The following is a 16,418-nucleotide window of genomic DNA, read 5'->3' as shown; positions in this document are numbered from 1 at the left end:
CCTTCAGCTCAGGTCGTGATCCCAGGGTCCTGGGATGGAGTCCCGTGTCAGGCTCCTTGCTCGGCGGGGAGCCTGCTTCTCCCTCTGCCCCTCCTCCCACTCATTCTCTCAGTCTCTCTCTCTCTCAAATAAAATCTTTTTTTTTTTTTTAAAGATTTTATTTATTTATTTGAGAGAGAGAGAATGAGAGAGAGCACATGAGAGGGGGAAGGGTCAGAGGGAGAAGCAGACTCCCTGCCGAGCAGGGAGCCCGATGCAGGACTCGATCCAGGGACTCCAGGATCATGACCTGAGCCGAAGGCAGTCGCTTAACCAACTGAGCCACCCAGACACCCTCAAATAAAATCTTCTAAAAAAAATAAAAATAGGTACGAACAAATGATTTAAAAAGGAAATTCATAGAAGTTTATTTGGAGTATAAACCATAATTGTGTTCCCTTGAGAAAAAATGTGATTTGCTGTTCATTTATAATTACTGCTTTTTCTTTTTCTGCCGAAAATTGCTAGCCATCCACATGGAGTTTAACCAGTGATCGAACTAGAAATTGGGTTCTTCAACAGAAACTAGAAGGAGAGACAAAGGAATCAAGCTATCTTAAACTGATTGAAATGAATGAAGGAGGAGCTGGCTGTAATCATGCATTAGAAATCATCAGACAAAAGCTTCAACATGTGGCTTCAAAACTACAGCATCTGGCCCAGAAGGCCTCCAATAGGTTAGATTTTTCCTCCTGACTTTGGAAATGGCATTCTTAGACAAGCTGATTAGAACCGGCCCCTCACTAATAGTTAGCCAAGGGTGGGGAATTGAAATTTTAAAGTTAATGCATGTTCACATTAGGAGATGGTATTCTTTAACAAAACTCATATACCTGAAAACCTTCACCTTGAGCCCTGGAAAGAGAACACTTTAATGTAAGGGAGAAGATAGGTGAAGCAGAGTGTCAATCTGTAAAGTTTGTGCTAGTCAGTACCACTAATTGAGAAAGGTATGTTTTGACTTTTTGTCTTTTTCTTGAAGAATGCAGTTTGAAACAGCAGATGATGAAGATTTCATTTGGGTTCAGGAAAATATTGATGGAATTATTTTACAACTACAGAAATTAACTGGCCAGCCAGGGGAAGAGGTAAGACTTTAAAAACTTTAAAGATTTAATGGAGCTATATGAATCATTTGAAACTGGCACCATATTTTCTAAAGAATTTTAATTTTATCTTTTCATTTATTTTAAATAATAATATTTGTTTTTCCCTAATAGAAGATAGTAAAAATTTGAGGGGAAATTAACTTTCATTATCATTATTGAATAATTATAGTGACATTTTATTATATTGTGATAACCAAGTTTCTTGCAAGAATAGCCTGGCTTCTATCCTCACCCTCTCAAAACCACCCACAGAATGCCACCAGTGTCTTCACAGTTGACTAATCTGATGAATCTTTTCATTCCCTGTCTTCCTTGACTTCTTTATAGCATTGATACTTTGGACCTCTCCCATCTTAAAAACCCTCTCTTTTTTAACCTTTTGTGACAATATTCTCTTATTTCTTCCATTTCTTTCATCAGTCACCTTCATGAATTCCTCTCCCTCCTGTCCTCGTCCATTTTTTTCTCTGTGAAAGCTCATTCATTCCCACAGCCTGAGTTCTCAGTAGACTTACCTATTGAACAAATACTTATAGCAGGCACTTGTTATGTGCCAGGTACTATCCTGGATTCTGAGCTGCAATGAACAAATCTCACCCTTGGGTGCCTGAGTGGCTCAGTTGGTTAAGCGACTACCTTCAGCTCAGGTCATGATCCTGGAGTCCCGGAATCGAGTCCCGCATCGGGCTCCCTGCTCAGCGGGGAGTCTGCTTCTCCTTCTGACCCTCCCCCCTCTCATGTGCTCTCTCTCTCATTCTCTCTGTCTCAAATAAATAAATAAAATCTTTAAAAAAAAAAAAAAATCTCACCCTTGTATTTACCCCAAAGATACAAATGTAGTGATCCAAAGGGGCACATGCACCCCAATGTTTATAGCAGCAATGTCCACAATAGCCAAACAATGGAAAGAGCTTAGATGTCCATCAACAGATGAATGGATAAAGAACACACACACACACTCACACACACACACACACACACAATGGAATATTATGCAGCCATCAAAAAAATGAAATCTTGCCATTTGCAGTGATGTGGATGGAATTAGAGGGTATTATGCTAAACAAAATAAGTCAATCAGAGAGAGACAATTATCATATAATCTTACTGATCTGAGGAATTTGAGAAACAAGACAGAGGACCATAGGGGAAGGGAGGGAAAAATGAAACAAGACGAAACTGGAGAGGGAGACAAACCATAAGAGACTCTTAATCTCAGGAAACAAACTGAGGGTTGCTGGAGTGGAGGGGGGTGGGAGGGATGGGGTGGCTGGGTGATGGACATTGGGGAGGGTATGTGCTATGGTGAGCGCTGTGAATTGTGTAAGACTGATGAATCACAGACCTGTACCTCTGAAACAAATAATAAATTATATGTTAATTAAAAAATTTTTTTTTAAATCTCACCCTTATGGACTTTACCTTCTTGTGGCCTGTGGTTCTAGTGTATACCTCTATCCTGTGGTCCAGGTTTGTATTTTCCATTAATTACGGGAACTCTTTCCTTGGGGAAGTGGACCCCATAGTGATCCCTTAGGAACCTCACAGGCACGTTCCAAACTGAACATCATCGTTCTTTTCTTCTTCTGTCCCCAACCCACATTTCTAGTCCTGATACCGCCCAGTTTGGAAAGTTGAAAGTCACCATAGACCACTTTACTTCACTCGTGTATCATAGCAGTGACTAAGTCCTGTGCTTTTACCTCCAAAATATCTATCCCATGTGCCCTTAGTCATTGCCTTTATTCAGGCTTCTGTTATTTCTCACCTGAACTATTGTAATGACTTCCTGATGTGTCCACCTGACACCGGGATATATCTTCCCTAATTTACTGTACTTTGCATGCTGCTACCTAGGAATTTTTCTAACACATAAATTTTATTTGTGGCACTCTTGCCTCAAGGCCATTTATGGTTCTCCACTGCCTACATTTAGGTCTATTATCTATAAAGTGAAGGCAGCCTTTACTCTAGTCTTACCAAGCCACTTGTAGCTCCCTAAAAGCAACATACTCTCAAAGAAAACCCTTGTGCCTTACACACGCTATTCCTTCTACTTAATATGCCCTTCCCTGTCTTCTTTCCTACCTGTGAAATTCTTCCTAGTTATTTAAGACTCAACTCAAGCACTACTTCTTCATGAAATCTCTTGTTCTCCATGCCCATTCACATGTTTATGTGCATTGTTCATAAACGTTTGTTTATGCTTCCATGACCTTAATTCCATTTTATCTTTCTAGCCTAGTTTAGTGTCCCCAGGTACTTCTAGTGGCTCATTGACTGAAAGACTGCTGAGACAAAATGCTGAGCTGACAGGACATATCAGCCAACTGACAGAAGAAAAGAATGATCTGAGAAATACGGTTATGAAGCTGGAAGAACAGATCAGGTGGTACCGACAGACAGGAGCTGGCAGAGATTATGTACGTCTAATTTGAGCATGGCCACACTCGAAATACTGCAGAATTACAACTTCTGCTCTCTGGTTTCAATTCTTAACCCTAACGTAAAAATATTAAATATCTGGTTCTTAGTATGATCATTGGAAAATGTTAGCGAGATGACAGTGATAATTGGGAGCCTTCTCTGGGCCAGATCCTGGGTTCTATACTTTCAGAGTCTGTAATCCACATTCAGCCTTGCACATGAGAAAACTGAAGTCTATAGTCAAACCAAGAACTGCTTATCTTAACCAAAGCCAGATACTTTGCTATCTATGGACCATCAGTGGATCCATGTAATGTTCAAATGTGAATTCTGACTGTTCTTCTCAGTTACTGTGTTTGTGACTCAAGTGAAAGATGCCATTAAATTTTTTTTTTTTAAAGATTTTATTTATTTATTTGAGACAGAATGAGAGAGAGCACATGAGAGGGGGGAGGGCCAGAGGGAGAAGCAGACCCCCCGCTGAGCAGGGAGCCCGATGCGGGACTCGATCCCGGGACTCCGGGATCATGACCTGAGCCGAAGGCAGTCACTTAACCAACTGAGCCACCCAGGCGCCCCGCCATTAAATTTTATATTTCAGTCTAATAAACCACTCTAGCAGTTATTTAATTTTTTCCAGTTAAAAACTACAAAATAAATTGCTAGCTTCTGTAATATAAAGATAGGAATATAATATAAAGATAGGAAAGACTCGTGAGACAGCTGTGCAGTCAAATACATGATAACACATCCACAGAACTTCTGTAGCAATCCACTTCTCTGTGGACATGGCGGGTGGTTTTTCCCCCACTTCCCCAGTGTGCTGATTCAGGCATAGGCTCTACATTTGAACCCAGATGGTCCATTTATTAAGTCTCTAAACTGTTTTATTTCAAAGCTTTGCAAATCTAAACACTTTCCTTTGGGCTAGGCTCTCACAGGGATTTTTAGTTTTAAAATTAATCTACTAAGCAAAGGACCATATATTTAGTGTATATTCTTTACTGTCAGTTGAGATTGGCTTTGAACTCTCCCAGTCTGAGATTGGAAAGCTGAGGTTCCCATAGGGGATACCTTTAATGTGTTTAATTTAGATTTTTCAGAGACTTACGCCTAAAAATCATGTAAGTAGTCTCTGGTCTCTGCAGTCTTCTAGGTTTTCATTCAGTGGTGGTGCCAACATTGAAGCCATCATTGCTTCTGAAAAAGAAGTCTGGAACAGAGAAAAATTGACTCTCCAAAAATCCTTAAAAAGAGCAGAAGCTGAAGTGTACAAACTGAAAGCTGAACTAAGAAATGAAGCTTTACTTCAGAATCTGAGCCCTGATTCTGAGCATGCTGCTATAAAGGTAGGAGACGTCTTCCATCGAAACATGTACCAAAGCTGGTCCTCTGCTTTTGCCTTGTTTCATCTCTCACTAACCTTAACTGAACAGAGTAAAGAAGTGTAGGTGGCACTTAGGCTGTCTCTGGTCGCACTGTTGAGTGTGTATCATGAATGCAGGTCTCTAGCTGGTCAAAAACCTTGGTGGCAAGGCATGCCCTCTTGGCAGCACCATGAGCTCATGGTCCCACTTCCTCCATCTCATCCCTAATAGATAACAGAAAGTTCTCTTTTCCACTGCCAACAAAAGCTCTACTACTTTCAATATCAGAGCATCACCACGCTCTGTAAGATGGCAAGCCCTCTGAACAGCCTCTCTACGGACTCTAATGAATATTGCAATAAAGCTTTTAATCCGTTAACATAAAATCCAAAACAAAAAGACAGAAAAATGTTTGGAATATTTTTTTAACTATGGAGTGAACATAAATTTATGACTCTTAAAGGGACAGAGAACATTAACATTGGAAACATTAAATAAAAAAAAGTTAAATGGATTAGTGACACTAATAATAAAAGTAGCTCTATGCAGTTAGAAGAAAAACCGAGATGATAATGGAATTACAAAAATATTTGCAGTAAATATGATGACTAGGGACTAAAATCCGAAATAAACCAAAAACCTAAGTATAAGGTTTGTATTCACATTGCACTGACTAAAATGAGGGAGAAGTGTAAAATTTAAGGTTATCTTTACCTTCAACTTTGCTGATCAAGTAGAAAACAGTAGTAGGATATCTGCCGTTCTGCTACTACAACTTTTTTTAAAATAAAATCTAGGTTATCTTCCCCTAGAGAACAATTTGAATGGCTTCTTAATAATGTCTTTATGTTCTTCCCTTTCTTTAACATAGAGAATTTATGGTAAATACCTGAGGGCAGAAAGTTTTCGGAAAGCTCTCATTTATCAGAAGAAATACCTGCTGCTGTTACTGGGTGGGTTCCAGGAATGTGAAGATGCCACCCTGGCTCTGCTTGCCCGGATGGGGGGGCAGCCAGCCTTCACTGACCTCGAGGTGATCACCAACCGTCCAAAGGGCTTCACCAGGTTTCGGTCAGCGGTCAGAGTGTCCATGGCAATTTCAAGGTAAAGTGTTGGAAAGAAAGTGCATTTTGATAGACTCTAAAAGGATTTAGATTTGTAATCTTCTCTTTTCTCTGCCTATTGTGCTCTGTATTCATACAGTATGAGACACTTGCCATCACTAAAACATGCGGGCTTCTTTCTTTCATCCTTTTAGCCAGGGATACTTTACATTGTACCATGGAGACCCTATGGAAACGGTTTCTCAGATGCAGGCAGCTGGTAACTCAGAGCTGGCACATCTAATCTGGATTGTTTTTTTTGTTTTATTTTATTTTTTAACTCTGAGTAAGCCCATGAACTACCTCAGATGTAGAAATAAAAGGGATCACAAAAGGGAAAAAAATGTTTTTGAAAATTTACTTATTAGGCTACACATTCATTTTCTTCATTGCTAAAATAACCCACTCTTGGGGTTCTGCTACACAAAGCTCTGGCCTAACTCTGCGTCCGAACCCCAGATTAGCCTTTAGGGCATTGGACTGAGCTAGTGCTTTTGTCACTCTGCCTGTAGTAGTTCCAAGCTAGGAACTCTGGTACTCATTCTGTTTGTGGCTGAAATGGAGCCCGGACTCAAACGCCCTTGAGGGCCTGGCCTCCTGCAGTCCTCTCATTTGAGTGATACATACCCAGACCCCTAGGCTTCTTCATGCTTCCCCTCCCTTTTATTCATGTAGGAACCAGACAGTCTCAAAAGAATTTTTAGTTTTTAAAGCTTCCTATCAGGTCACATCTCATACGGTCTTCAAAGGGTTTTGTCCTTTTTCTTTGACCTATCTTCCTTTGAAAAATACAACAGGGGGCGCCTGGGTGGCTCAGTCGTTAAGCATCTGCCTTCGGCTCAGGTCATGATCCCAGGGTCCTGGGATCGAGTCCCACATCGGGCTCCCTGCTCCGCGGGAAGCCTGCTTCTCCCTCTCCCACTCCCCCTGCTTGTGTTCCCTCTCTCGCTGTCTCTCTCTGTCAAATAAATAAAATCTTTAAAAAAAAAAAAAAATACAACAGAAGTTTTTAACTAGAAGCTGTCTGAAATCACTTAGTTCAGAATACCATCTCACAGATGAGGAAACTGAGGCCCGGAAAGGTTGCAAAGCCAGTAGTGATAGAGGTAGGACAATCAGCCAGGGCTCCCACATCTCATCCATGTGGGCTCTGCAAAGGAAGCTCACATTTTCTCTTATTAATGGTCTGAGACCCTCCTTGCCTCTATCATTCCACATTGTTGGCAGGTTGTCCCAGTTTCTCCTTCCTCATCGTCTATTCCTTTTACCACCTTGTACACTCTGTACAGGGTTAAGTGCTGGGAGATGCACTGATGATGAAAAAAATATAAACCTTGCCTAAATCCCTAAAGGCAGCTCACTTCCTAGTGGGGAAGACCAGTATGCTCATAACTTAGAAAACACTAAATGACAGGTCACAGGAGGTAATTATTAATTTTATTGGAAGAATTTGGGAAGGCTCCTTGAAAGCTAGTCACCACTGAAAGACTTCATTCTAACTGCCTCTTTTTCTTGTCCTCTTACATGTTCATTGTATTTTCACCATCCTAAAACTGAGCTTTGCAACTGATTGGAATTAAGAAATCAAAACTGGTGTTTAGAAAGTTCCTTGGGCCAGGGTAGGGCAGGCAGCACCTGGCTACAGCTGGTCTGCTACACTGCCTCCCCCCTTCCTTTTAAAGCCTTATTGGTTTTCACCCCCGATCCCATGGCCTCACTCCTCTTCCAGCTTTCCTAGCTCGGTCTCACTGCCAGGGTAAGAGTCTTTTTATTCTCGTTCCATCTCATTTGCTTTGTAGTCTCCATTCTTTTCTCTCTCTCTCTTTTTATAAGATTTTATTTATTTATTTGAGAGAGAGAGCACGAGCAGGGGGCAGGGAGAGAGAGAAACGATGCGGGACTCGATCCCAGGACCCTGGGATCACAACCTGAGCTGAAGGCAGACGCTCAACCCACTGAGCCACCCAGGCGCCCCATTCTTTTCTCCTTTCATTATTTCTCGCCCTTTCTTTGCCCATCCACTTTTCTCTTTTTTGCTTTTGCTCTTCATCTCTTTGAGTCCTAAACCTCTAAAGTCAGAACCTGGTCCTGGCAACAGATAAGATTTCTGGGCCTCTTGGGAAGCCAGTTAGTTCTGTTCCAGTTTATTTTGCCACAAACCAGGGACATTTGCATAATTTTAGATTAGGCAGTCATGTGACTGTGTTGAAATTTGTTCTGTGTTCATATTCAAATGTATGACTTTATTTTTGCGGGAAATGTATAGTTATACTCTTTCCATTATAGATGTGCTGTGAAACTTTTTCTTGGCATCTTTTTTAGAATGAAATTTTTGGTTCGACGGTGGCAACGAGTCACAAGTTCTGGTTCTATCAATATTAACAGGGATGGCTTTGGACTGAATCCAGGTGAAGTCAAAATAGGATTTCGTGTGTTTATGATTCTCTTAATATTACTGTATTTGTAATGCCTTCCAAACAGTGTTCTGGAAACTGTTGTCCAAAGACCAGAGAGCCCTATAACCAACAGAGCTGGGGACCTTGCTGTTTTAAAGAGTAATGAGAGCTAATTTTTATTATTCTCATGTATTCTCCCAATCCTATGATGTAAGTATGGCTACTGTTATTCTCACTTTATAGAAGAAAAACTGAGGCATGGAAAGCATTTGTTGTTTGTCTCAGATTACCCAGTGGGAAGTGGCAGAGCCAGCATTGAACCCTGGCAGTCTGGCTCTAGACCCCACTCCCCATACAACTGCATTTAAGGCTCTGATTCCAGATAGGATTGCTATTAGTCATATGGAAGTTATGGTTTCAAGTTTTCACGATTTAGCAGTATTCAGGTTTCTGAGCTTACAAATAGGTTGTATATAATGGTAACAGTTAAAATTCCTTCTCTCTACACCTAAAAGTGGAAACAAACTAGAACTTCAATATTTTAGGCATATGGATGAGCTCAGAAACTGGGGAGTATACAGAGTTTCAGGCACACAGCATAACTATATTAATGCAGCTGTGTATTGGTATTAAACCACCTACGTATTCTACCAGTAACTAAGCAGAGGAGGAGGAAATATGTTTGGTACGCTAAGCAAAGTGCCTTGAAATATGCATCCTTACACAGAAAGAGCTGAAATTTGCACCATAATGAGTTTTGTGTTGTAAGTTAGCAAATCTTGATTTCACGTTTTTTTCTAGTCAAAGTCGGTAGGATGGTGTGATGTAATATTTTTTATCCACATCATCTTTTTCCCCAAACCATACACACTCAGACACCCCTCACCTCACCTCTAATTATAACTAAGAAGAGGTCTTTTAAAAAGAAAATATTCCAAGTAAGTAGTTTATTTTCTTTGAGGTATAGTTCCAGATTATTAGAAATAATTACAATCAAAGGAAAAGAAAATAACAGTTCTACTGTTTTTTTTCTCTTCTTTAGGAAGAATAATTGAAGATGACTATAAATAGGAGATAGTATTGTATAGTACAGTATTGTAGTCTTTTTAGCCCATCTCTGTTCTGTAGAAATTTTTCAAGGGCTTGATTTTTTTTTTTTTTTTTTTAATGATGTGGTACATTTTGGATTACTTTAGGCACTGAAAAGACTGATCCATTTTATCATTCTTCTGGTGGGCTGGAGCTATATGGAGAACCGAGACACGCTACATATCGCTCAAGATCAGAGCTGGACTATCCTAGGTCTCCTGTACCTTTTCAGAATAGGTAAGGATTTGATAAACATGCTTAGAGTAGTTACATATACTAATACTTAACAGACAAAGGAGGACGGTGTTAGAGCTTTGACTCCTTTGCATTGAAATAACTAGGTGTGTGTTTAGTTGCATATGATATATATAACCTAAGGCTGAAAATCAAAAATAGTTTTTGGATATATACCTGGTTTCCAAGGGTATAGGAAACCGAGCACTGGGTGTTATATGCAACTAATGAATCAATGAACACTACATCAAAAACTAATGATGTACTATACAGTGGCTAACTGAACATAATTAAAAAATGATAATTTCTTTAAAAAAAGAAAGGAAACCAAACTGACCATGTGTTATTTTAGTATATGCTGTGGTCGGACATTGGGAAAAGTATTAACTAAAATTGACAGTCTCTGGGGATTATGAAAGAATACTCTAAAGTCTACATGACAAGATGCATTTGTACGTATATAGTGTTTATCGAGGACTTCTACAACAAGCACTGTACTAGATGCTTTTATGATGACTTAGTAGCTGCTTTGAGTTTATTAGAAGTTTTTTCCCATATACATCGCAAACTCAGACATTTGGGGGATACAGAGTAAGCCTAGCTTAGCGTTCCTGAGTACTTACTGAGACTTAACTGACTGAAAGACTACTGAGGCAAAATGCTGACCTGACAGGACATATCAGCCACTGAGTGAAGAAAAGAATGATTTAAGAAACATGGTTATGAAGCTGAAAGAACACATCAGGTATTATCAACAGACAAGAGCTAACAGATTACGTACGTCTATTTTTAGCATGGCCATATACCAGAAATATTGCAAAGTTACAATTTCTACTCTCTAGTTTTAGTTTTTAACCCTAACAGTGTAAAAATATTATCTGATTCTTAGCAAGATCACTGGAAAATATTATAGGGATGGCATTGATAATATTTATATTAGATATATGTTACATAAGAATTAATAACTTACTATAATTATAAGTAATTATTATTTACTGGGAACCTTTTCTGATCCTGGGTTATATACATTCAGAATCTCTAATCCACATTCAGCCTTGCACATAAGAAAACTGAAGCTCATAGTCAAACCAAGAACTACTTGTCTGCAAAGCCTCATACTTTGCTACCTATGGACCAATAGCAGACACACGTAAAGAAATGTTCAAATGTGACTTCTGACTGTTCTTGCCAGTTATCAGTTACTATGTTCATGGCTCAAGTTAAAGATTGACCTTTTGAGGGCAGGGTGGAGGCAGGTTGTTACGTTACTTGCTTTGTGGATTCATGTTCATATTTTTAATCTCATAGGTACCCAGGCCCTCCATCTGATTTAAATCCTGGTTCCTTAGCCTGTTCTCAGCTTCAGAATTATGACCCTGACAGAGCCCTGACAGATTATATCACTCGGCTAGAGGCACTGCAGAGACGGCTTGGAACCGTACAGTCAGGTACTCCCGGCTTCACCGTGCATTACTATGGGCAGCCCTTTAGTGCTGGATGGACCCAGAGCTCTCTGTTCTCTCTCTGAAATTCCCTGACCTTCCTCATTAGATAAATCAAATCTCAGAATTTCGTTCCTGAGTTACCAGGTTAGACTTGGGAATTTAACTCAAGATACGACTTAGCACCCCAGATTGCACTCCCACAAAAAAAGATCCCCTCCTCAGATTAATTAGATGCAGTGCACAGCAGGCACCTGTGTACAGAGTCCCCTGCCGTGAGGCTTACGGAGTCTGCTGGCGAGCATGTTCCCCAGGATAGCTGCCTCCCGAATACAGGCTTCAGCTGCACCAGGGCCACGCTGTACAGGTAGTTTTCACTAAGTACAATGCAGTACTAGAAGTGTATTTCCTGTTAGGATTTTCTTAACATTTTCTTTTCTCTAGCTTACTTTATTGTAAGAATATAACATTATAATGTAGAAATATGTTAATTGCTTGTATGTTACTTAGTCAGGAGTAGGCAATTAATAGTTAAGTTTTGGGAGAGTCCAACTTATACATGGATCTTTGACTGTGTAAGGGGTCAGTGTCCCTGACCTCCGCATTGTCCAGCGGTCAACTATAATACATGGTGAGGCATGCAAATTAGGGGTGGGGACATGAGAGAAGGAAGCAAGTATCTTAAGCATTTAATGCAGCCGTTATCCCTACTAGGACCCAGGGCTTTTATGCATGATCCACGAAATCTGTTCCATTCAAAGACGACTTTATAAGAATGACCTTTTTTCCCTCTTTTCAGAAACACACAAAAATTCGTACTTAATAGATATATGGAGTCCCTCTTCATTGTGGGAAAATCTCTTTTCCCCGTCTCCCTTCAATTCACTCCTGATTCAGAGGTTTGAATCATTTTAATTTAATGTGCTTTAATTTTAAATCAATATTTTGTTTTTACTTTTGTGAAAGACCTTTTTTTTCCTACCATCCCCACAAACTAGATAGGGCCAGTAGCAGGTTATTTTTAGTAGTTTGTTTCCTCATACAAGAAATCACCTAGCCCAAGCAACTTGTAGTCATAGGAAACTATTATTATCATAGCTGGACTTTGGTATGGCTTGGTTTGTATTTTGTTTTGAGCGTCTAGATTTCACAAGACTCAGATTTGATTTTATTTTTATTTATTTAATTTAAATTCAATTAACATATAATGTATTATTTCAGAAGTAGAGTTCAGTGAAGACTCAGATTTTAAAGACCAAAAGATTTTTCAAGAGGCAGGAGGTATAGGGTATAGGACATTCAACCTGCTGGGCACTTTTAAGAGAACTTAACATTAGTCTGACCTTGCCACAGATCCAGCCACAGTGACTTTTAAATATATATTTAACGTCTCTTTTAAAAATCGTTCAGGGGCGCCTGGGTCACTCGGTCAGTTGGGCATCCAACTCTTGGTTTCAGCTCAGGTCATGATCTCATGGGTCATAAGATCGAGCCCCCCACTGGGCTCTGCGCTCAGCAGGGCATTTGCTTGAAGATTCACTCCCTCTGCCCCTCCCTCAACTCATGCACATGTGTGCACTCTCTTTCAGATAAGTAAATCTAAGAAGTAAAAATCAGTTCAAGTATGAATAAGACTTTTTTTAGAAAAATAAAAGGTTTTTGTTTTTTTTTTAAATAGGCTCTGTGGCCTAGCACAGAGCCCAACGCGGGGCTCGAACTCAAGACCCTGAGATTGAGACCTGAGCTGAGATCAGGAGCTGGATGCCTAACTGACTGAGCTACCCAGGCTCATTTAAAAAAAAAAGGCATTTTTTAATGGAGGGTAATAGTAATCTTCTGCCCTTTGTGAACTAGTCTGGTGTAGGTAGCAATCTAATTTGAAATCACTTCAGGCATACCTCATTTTTTTTTTTTTAAAGATTTTATTTATTTGAGAGAGAGAATGAGAGAGAGAGAGCATGAGAGAGGGGAGGGTCAGAGGGAGAAGCAGACTTCCCGCCGAGCAGGGAGCCCGATGCGGAACTCGATCCCGGGACTCCAGGATCATGACCCGAGCCGAAGGCAGTTGCCCAACCAACTGAGCCACCCAGGTGCCCCAGGCATACCTCATTTTATTGTGCTTTGCTTTATTGCAGTTTGCAGATAAGCATTTTTTACAAATTGAAGGTTTGCAGCATCCCTGTGTTTGAGCAAGTCTCTTGGTTCCATTTATCCAATATTTGCTCCACCAACCAGCCACTCCTATGTCTCCTTTCCTCTCCTAGAGCCTCCCTATTCCTGAGACACAGCAACATTGAAATTAGGCCAGTCAGTAGCCCTACAATGCCCTCTAAGTATTCAATTGACTGAAAGGAAAAGTCACACATCTCACTTAAAATCAAGAGCTAGAGATGATTAAGCTTAGTGAGGAAGGCAAGTCAAAAGCCAAGATAGGCCAAAAGGTAGGCCTCTTGCACCAAAGAGCCAAGCTATAAATAAAAAAGATAAGTTCTTGAAGGAGATTAAAAGTGCTACACCGGGGCGCCTGGGTGGCTAAGTCGGTTAAGCATCGGCCTTTGGGTCAGGTCATGATCCCAGGGTCCTGGGATTGAGTCCCACATCGGGCTCCCTGCTCCTCCCCCTCCCTTTGCTGCTCCCCCTGCTTGTGCTCTCTCTCTGTCAAATGAATAAGTAAATAAAACCTTTAAAAATAAATAAATAAAAAATTTTAAAAAGTGCTACACCAGTGAACACACAAGAAAGCAAAACACCCTTATTGCTGATAAGGAGAAAGTTTTAGTGGTCTGGATAGATCAAACCAGCCACAACATTCCCTTTCGCCAAAGCCTAATCCAGAGCAAGGCCCTAACTCTCCTCGATTCTGTAAAGCCTGAAAGTGGTGAGGGAGCTGCAGAAGAAAGTTTGAAGCTAGCAGAGGTTGGTTGATGCGTTTTAAGGAAAGAAGTCTCCATAGCATAAAAGTGCGAGGTGAAGCAACAAGTGCTAATGTAGAAGTTCCAAGTTACCCAGAAGATCTGGCTCAGATCATTACTGAAGGTGGCTGCACTGAATAACAGATGTTTAATGTGGACAGAACAGCCTTCTTTTGGAAGAAGATGCCGTCTAGGGCTTTCATAGCTGGAGACGAAGAGTCAGTGTCTAGCTTCAAAGGACAGGCTGACTCTCCTGCTAGGGGCTGGTGCAGCTGGTGACTTTAAGTTGAAGCCAGTGCTCATTTACCAGTTCAAAAATCCTGGGGCCTTTAGGAATTATGCTCAATCTGTTCTGCCTGTGTTCCATCAAGATAGAACACCGCATCTGTTTATAACATGGTGTACTAAATATTTTAAACCCGTTGTTGAGATCCACTGTTCAGGAAAAAGAGATTCCTTTCAAAATATTATTGCTCATTGACAATACACCTGCCTACCCAAGAGCTCTGATGTACAACGGGATTAATGTTTACATGCCTGCTAATACAACATCCATTCTGCAGCCCATGGATCAAGGAGTAATTTTGATTTTCAAGTCTTAGTACTTACGAAATATATTTTGTAAGGTTCTAGCTATCATAGATAGTGATTCCCCTGACAGATCTGGGCAGAGTAACCCAAAAACCTTCTGGAAAGGATTCACCGTTCTAGATGCCAGTAAGAACATTTACGATTCATGGGAAGAGATCAAAATATCAACATGAACAGGAGTTTGGAAGACCTTGATCTCAACCCTCATGCATGACTTTGAGGTGTTGAAGACTTAGTGGAGAAAGTAACTGCAGATACGGTGGAAGTAGCAGAACTAGAAGTGGAGCCTGAGGGTGTGACTGAATTGCTGCAATCTTACGAGGAGACTTTTTAATGGTTGAGGGGTTCCTTATGGATGAGCAAAACAAGTGGTCTCTTGAGATGGAATCTGTTCCTAGTGAAGATACTGTGAAGATTGTTGATAACAAAGGATTTATAATACTCCATAAACTTAGTTGTAAAGCAGCAGAGTTTGAGAGGATTGATTCCAGTTTTGAAAGTTCTACACTAAAAAAAAAAAGTTCTACACTGAGTAAAATGCTGTCAAACAGCATCACATGCTACAGAGAAATTGTTCATAAAAGGAAGAGCCAATCGATGCAGCAAATTTCACTTTTGTTTTATTTGAAGTAATTGCCACAACCACCCCAACCTTCAGCAACCACCACCACCATGATCAGTCAGCAGCCTTCAACATTGAGACAAGACCCTCCAACAGCAAAAAGATAAGCTCAGATGATGATTAGCACTTTTTAATAAGAAAGTTTAAGGTATGTACATTGTATTTTTAGACATAATGCTATACTGCACACTTAATAGACTATAGTGTTAACATTATTTTTATTTGCCTGGGAAAACAGAAAAATTTATTTAACTCCGTATTGCAATACTCACTTGATTGCAGTGATCTGGAACCCAAGCTGCAGTATCTTCAAGGTGCGCCTGTAGTAGTTGGTCTGGCATAGGTAGCAATTTAATTTAAAATCATTCACATGTCTTCTTTCTCTCTTAGGTTCAACCCAGTTTCATGCTGGCATGAGAAGATAATCCTTTGGAACATTATGAATCAAAGTGATTTTAAACAGATTCCCTTTTGTAAATCAGTTCTTTTGTGCTTTTGTATTGTGGATATTCAGCGGGACCAATATGAACACAGCTTATGATTGTATACAGATCCCTTGCCAGCACATGAAAACAAACTGGAATTTGTACATAATAGCATTGTGTATGTATTCATGCACAATAATCATTTAATTACATGTATATTTGTGGAATGCTAATTTAAATGATTAAATTATAAACCTTGTCTATTTATCGGATGGGTGAAAAGATTAAACTTTTGCGCATTATGATACTGCTGAATGTGTAGCTTGAGGTGTCCTGCACTTTTCTTATAAGGCTACTGAATTACATGTTTCTGCCCTAATATATTTGCTACTGGTGATGAAGACAGATACTATCACTTGTAGAGACCTATTTTTGTATAATGGTAGAAGTTTTGAATTTTATGGGGTATTTTGTCAAGTACTGAAATAAAAATGACTTCACCATTTTAACCACACTGTATTTGAACCTTTTTTTTTTTTTTTTTTGGAACCTTCATTTTTAACTGAGACATAGTGCTTGGTGTATATCTTTGTCCATGCAGGCTGCTGTAAACCAAATACCGTAGACTAGATGGCTTATAAACAGTAGAAATTTACTTCTCA

At 39.9% G+C, this 16,418-nt stretch overlaps 1 protein-coding gene across 1 annotated transcript in view; it reads left to right on the top strand.

Annotated features, from left to right (window-relative positions):
* The window catches only part of AKAP9 (A-kinase anchoring protein 9), a 190,330-nt gene extending 174,065 nt beyond the window's left edge, over positions 1 to 16,265 (top strand). Inside the window, exons 42-50 of the mRNA XM_081799698.1 lie at positions 508 to 716; positions 1,022 to 1,127; positions 3,389 to 3,571; positions 4,724 to 4,924; positions 5,814 to 6,046; positions 8,368 to 8,453; positions 9,638 to 9,767; positions 11,073 to 11,212; positions 15,722 to 16,265. Of these exons, the coding sequence (XP_081655824.1) occupies positions 508 to 716; positions 1,022 to 1,127; positions 3,389 to 3,571; positions 4,724 to 4,924; positions 5,814 to 6,046; positions 8,368 to 8,453; positions 9,638 to 9,767; positions 11,073 to 11,212; positions 15,722 to 15,756 (1,323 nt within the window). The 3' untranslated portion in view covers positions 15,757 to 16,265. The remainder of the gene's footprint in view (positions 1 to 507; positions 717 to 1,021; positions 1,128 to 3,388; positions 3,572 to 4,723; positions 4,925 to 5,813; positions 6,047 to 8,367; positions 8,454 to 9,637; positions 9,768 to 11,072; positions 11,213 to 15,721) is intronic.
* Positions 16,266 to 16,418: the final 153 nt, after the last annotated feature.

The sequence above is a fragment of the Leptonychotes weddellii genome, chromosome 12 (assembly GCF_054177405.1).
Source record: "Leptonychotes weddellii isolate Sample4059 chromosome 12, ASM5417740v2, whole genome shotgun sequence".
Lineage (NCBI taxonomy): Eukaryota > Metazoa > Chordata > Mammalia > Carnivora > Phocidae > Leptonychotes > Leptonychotes weddellii.
The sequence above is the reverse complement of the archived record's forward strand: the minus strand, read 5'-3'. Positions and strand labels throughout refer to the sequence as shown.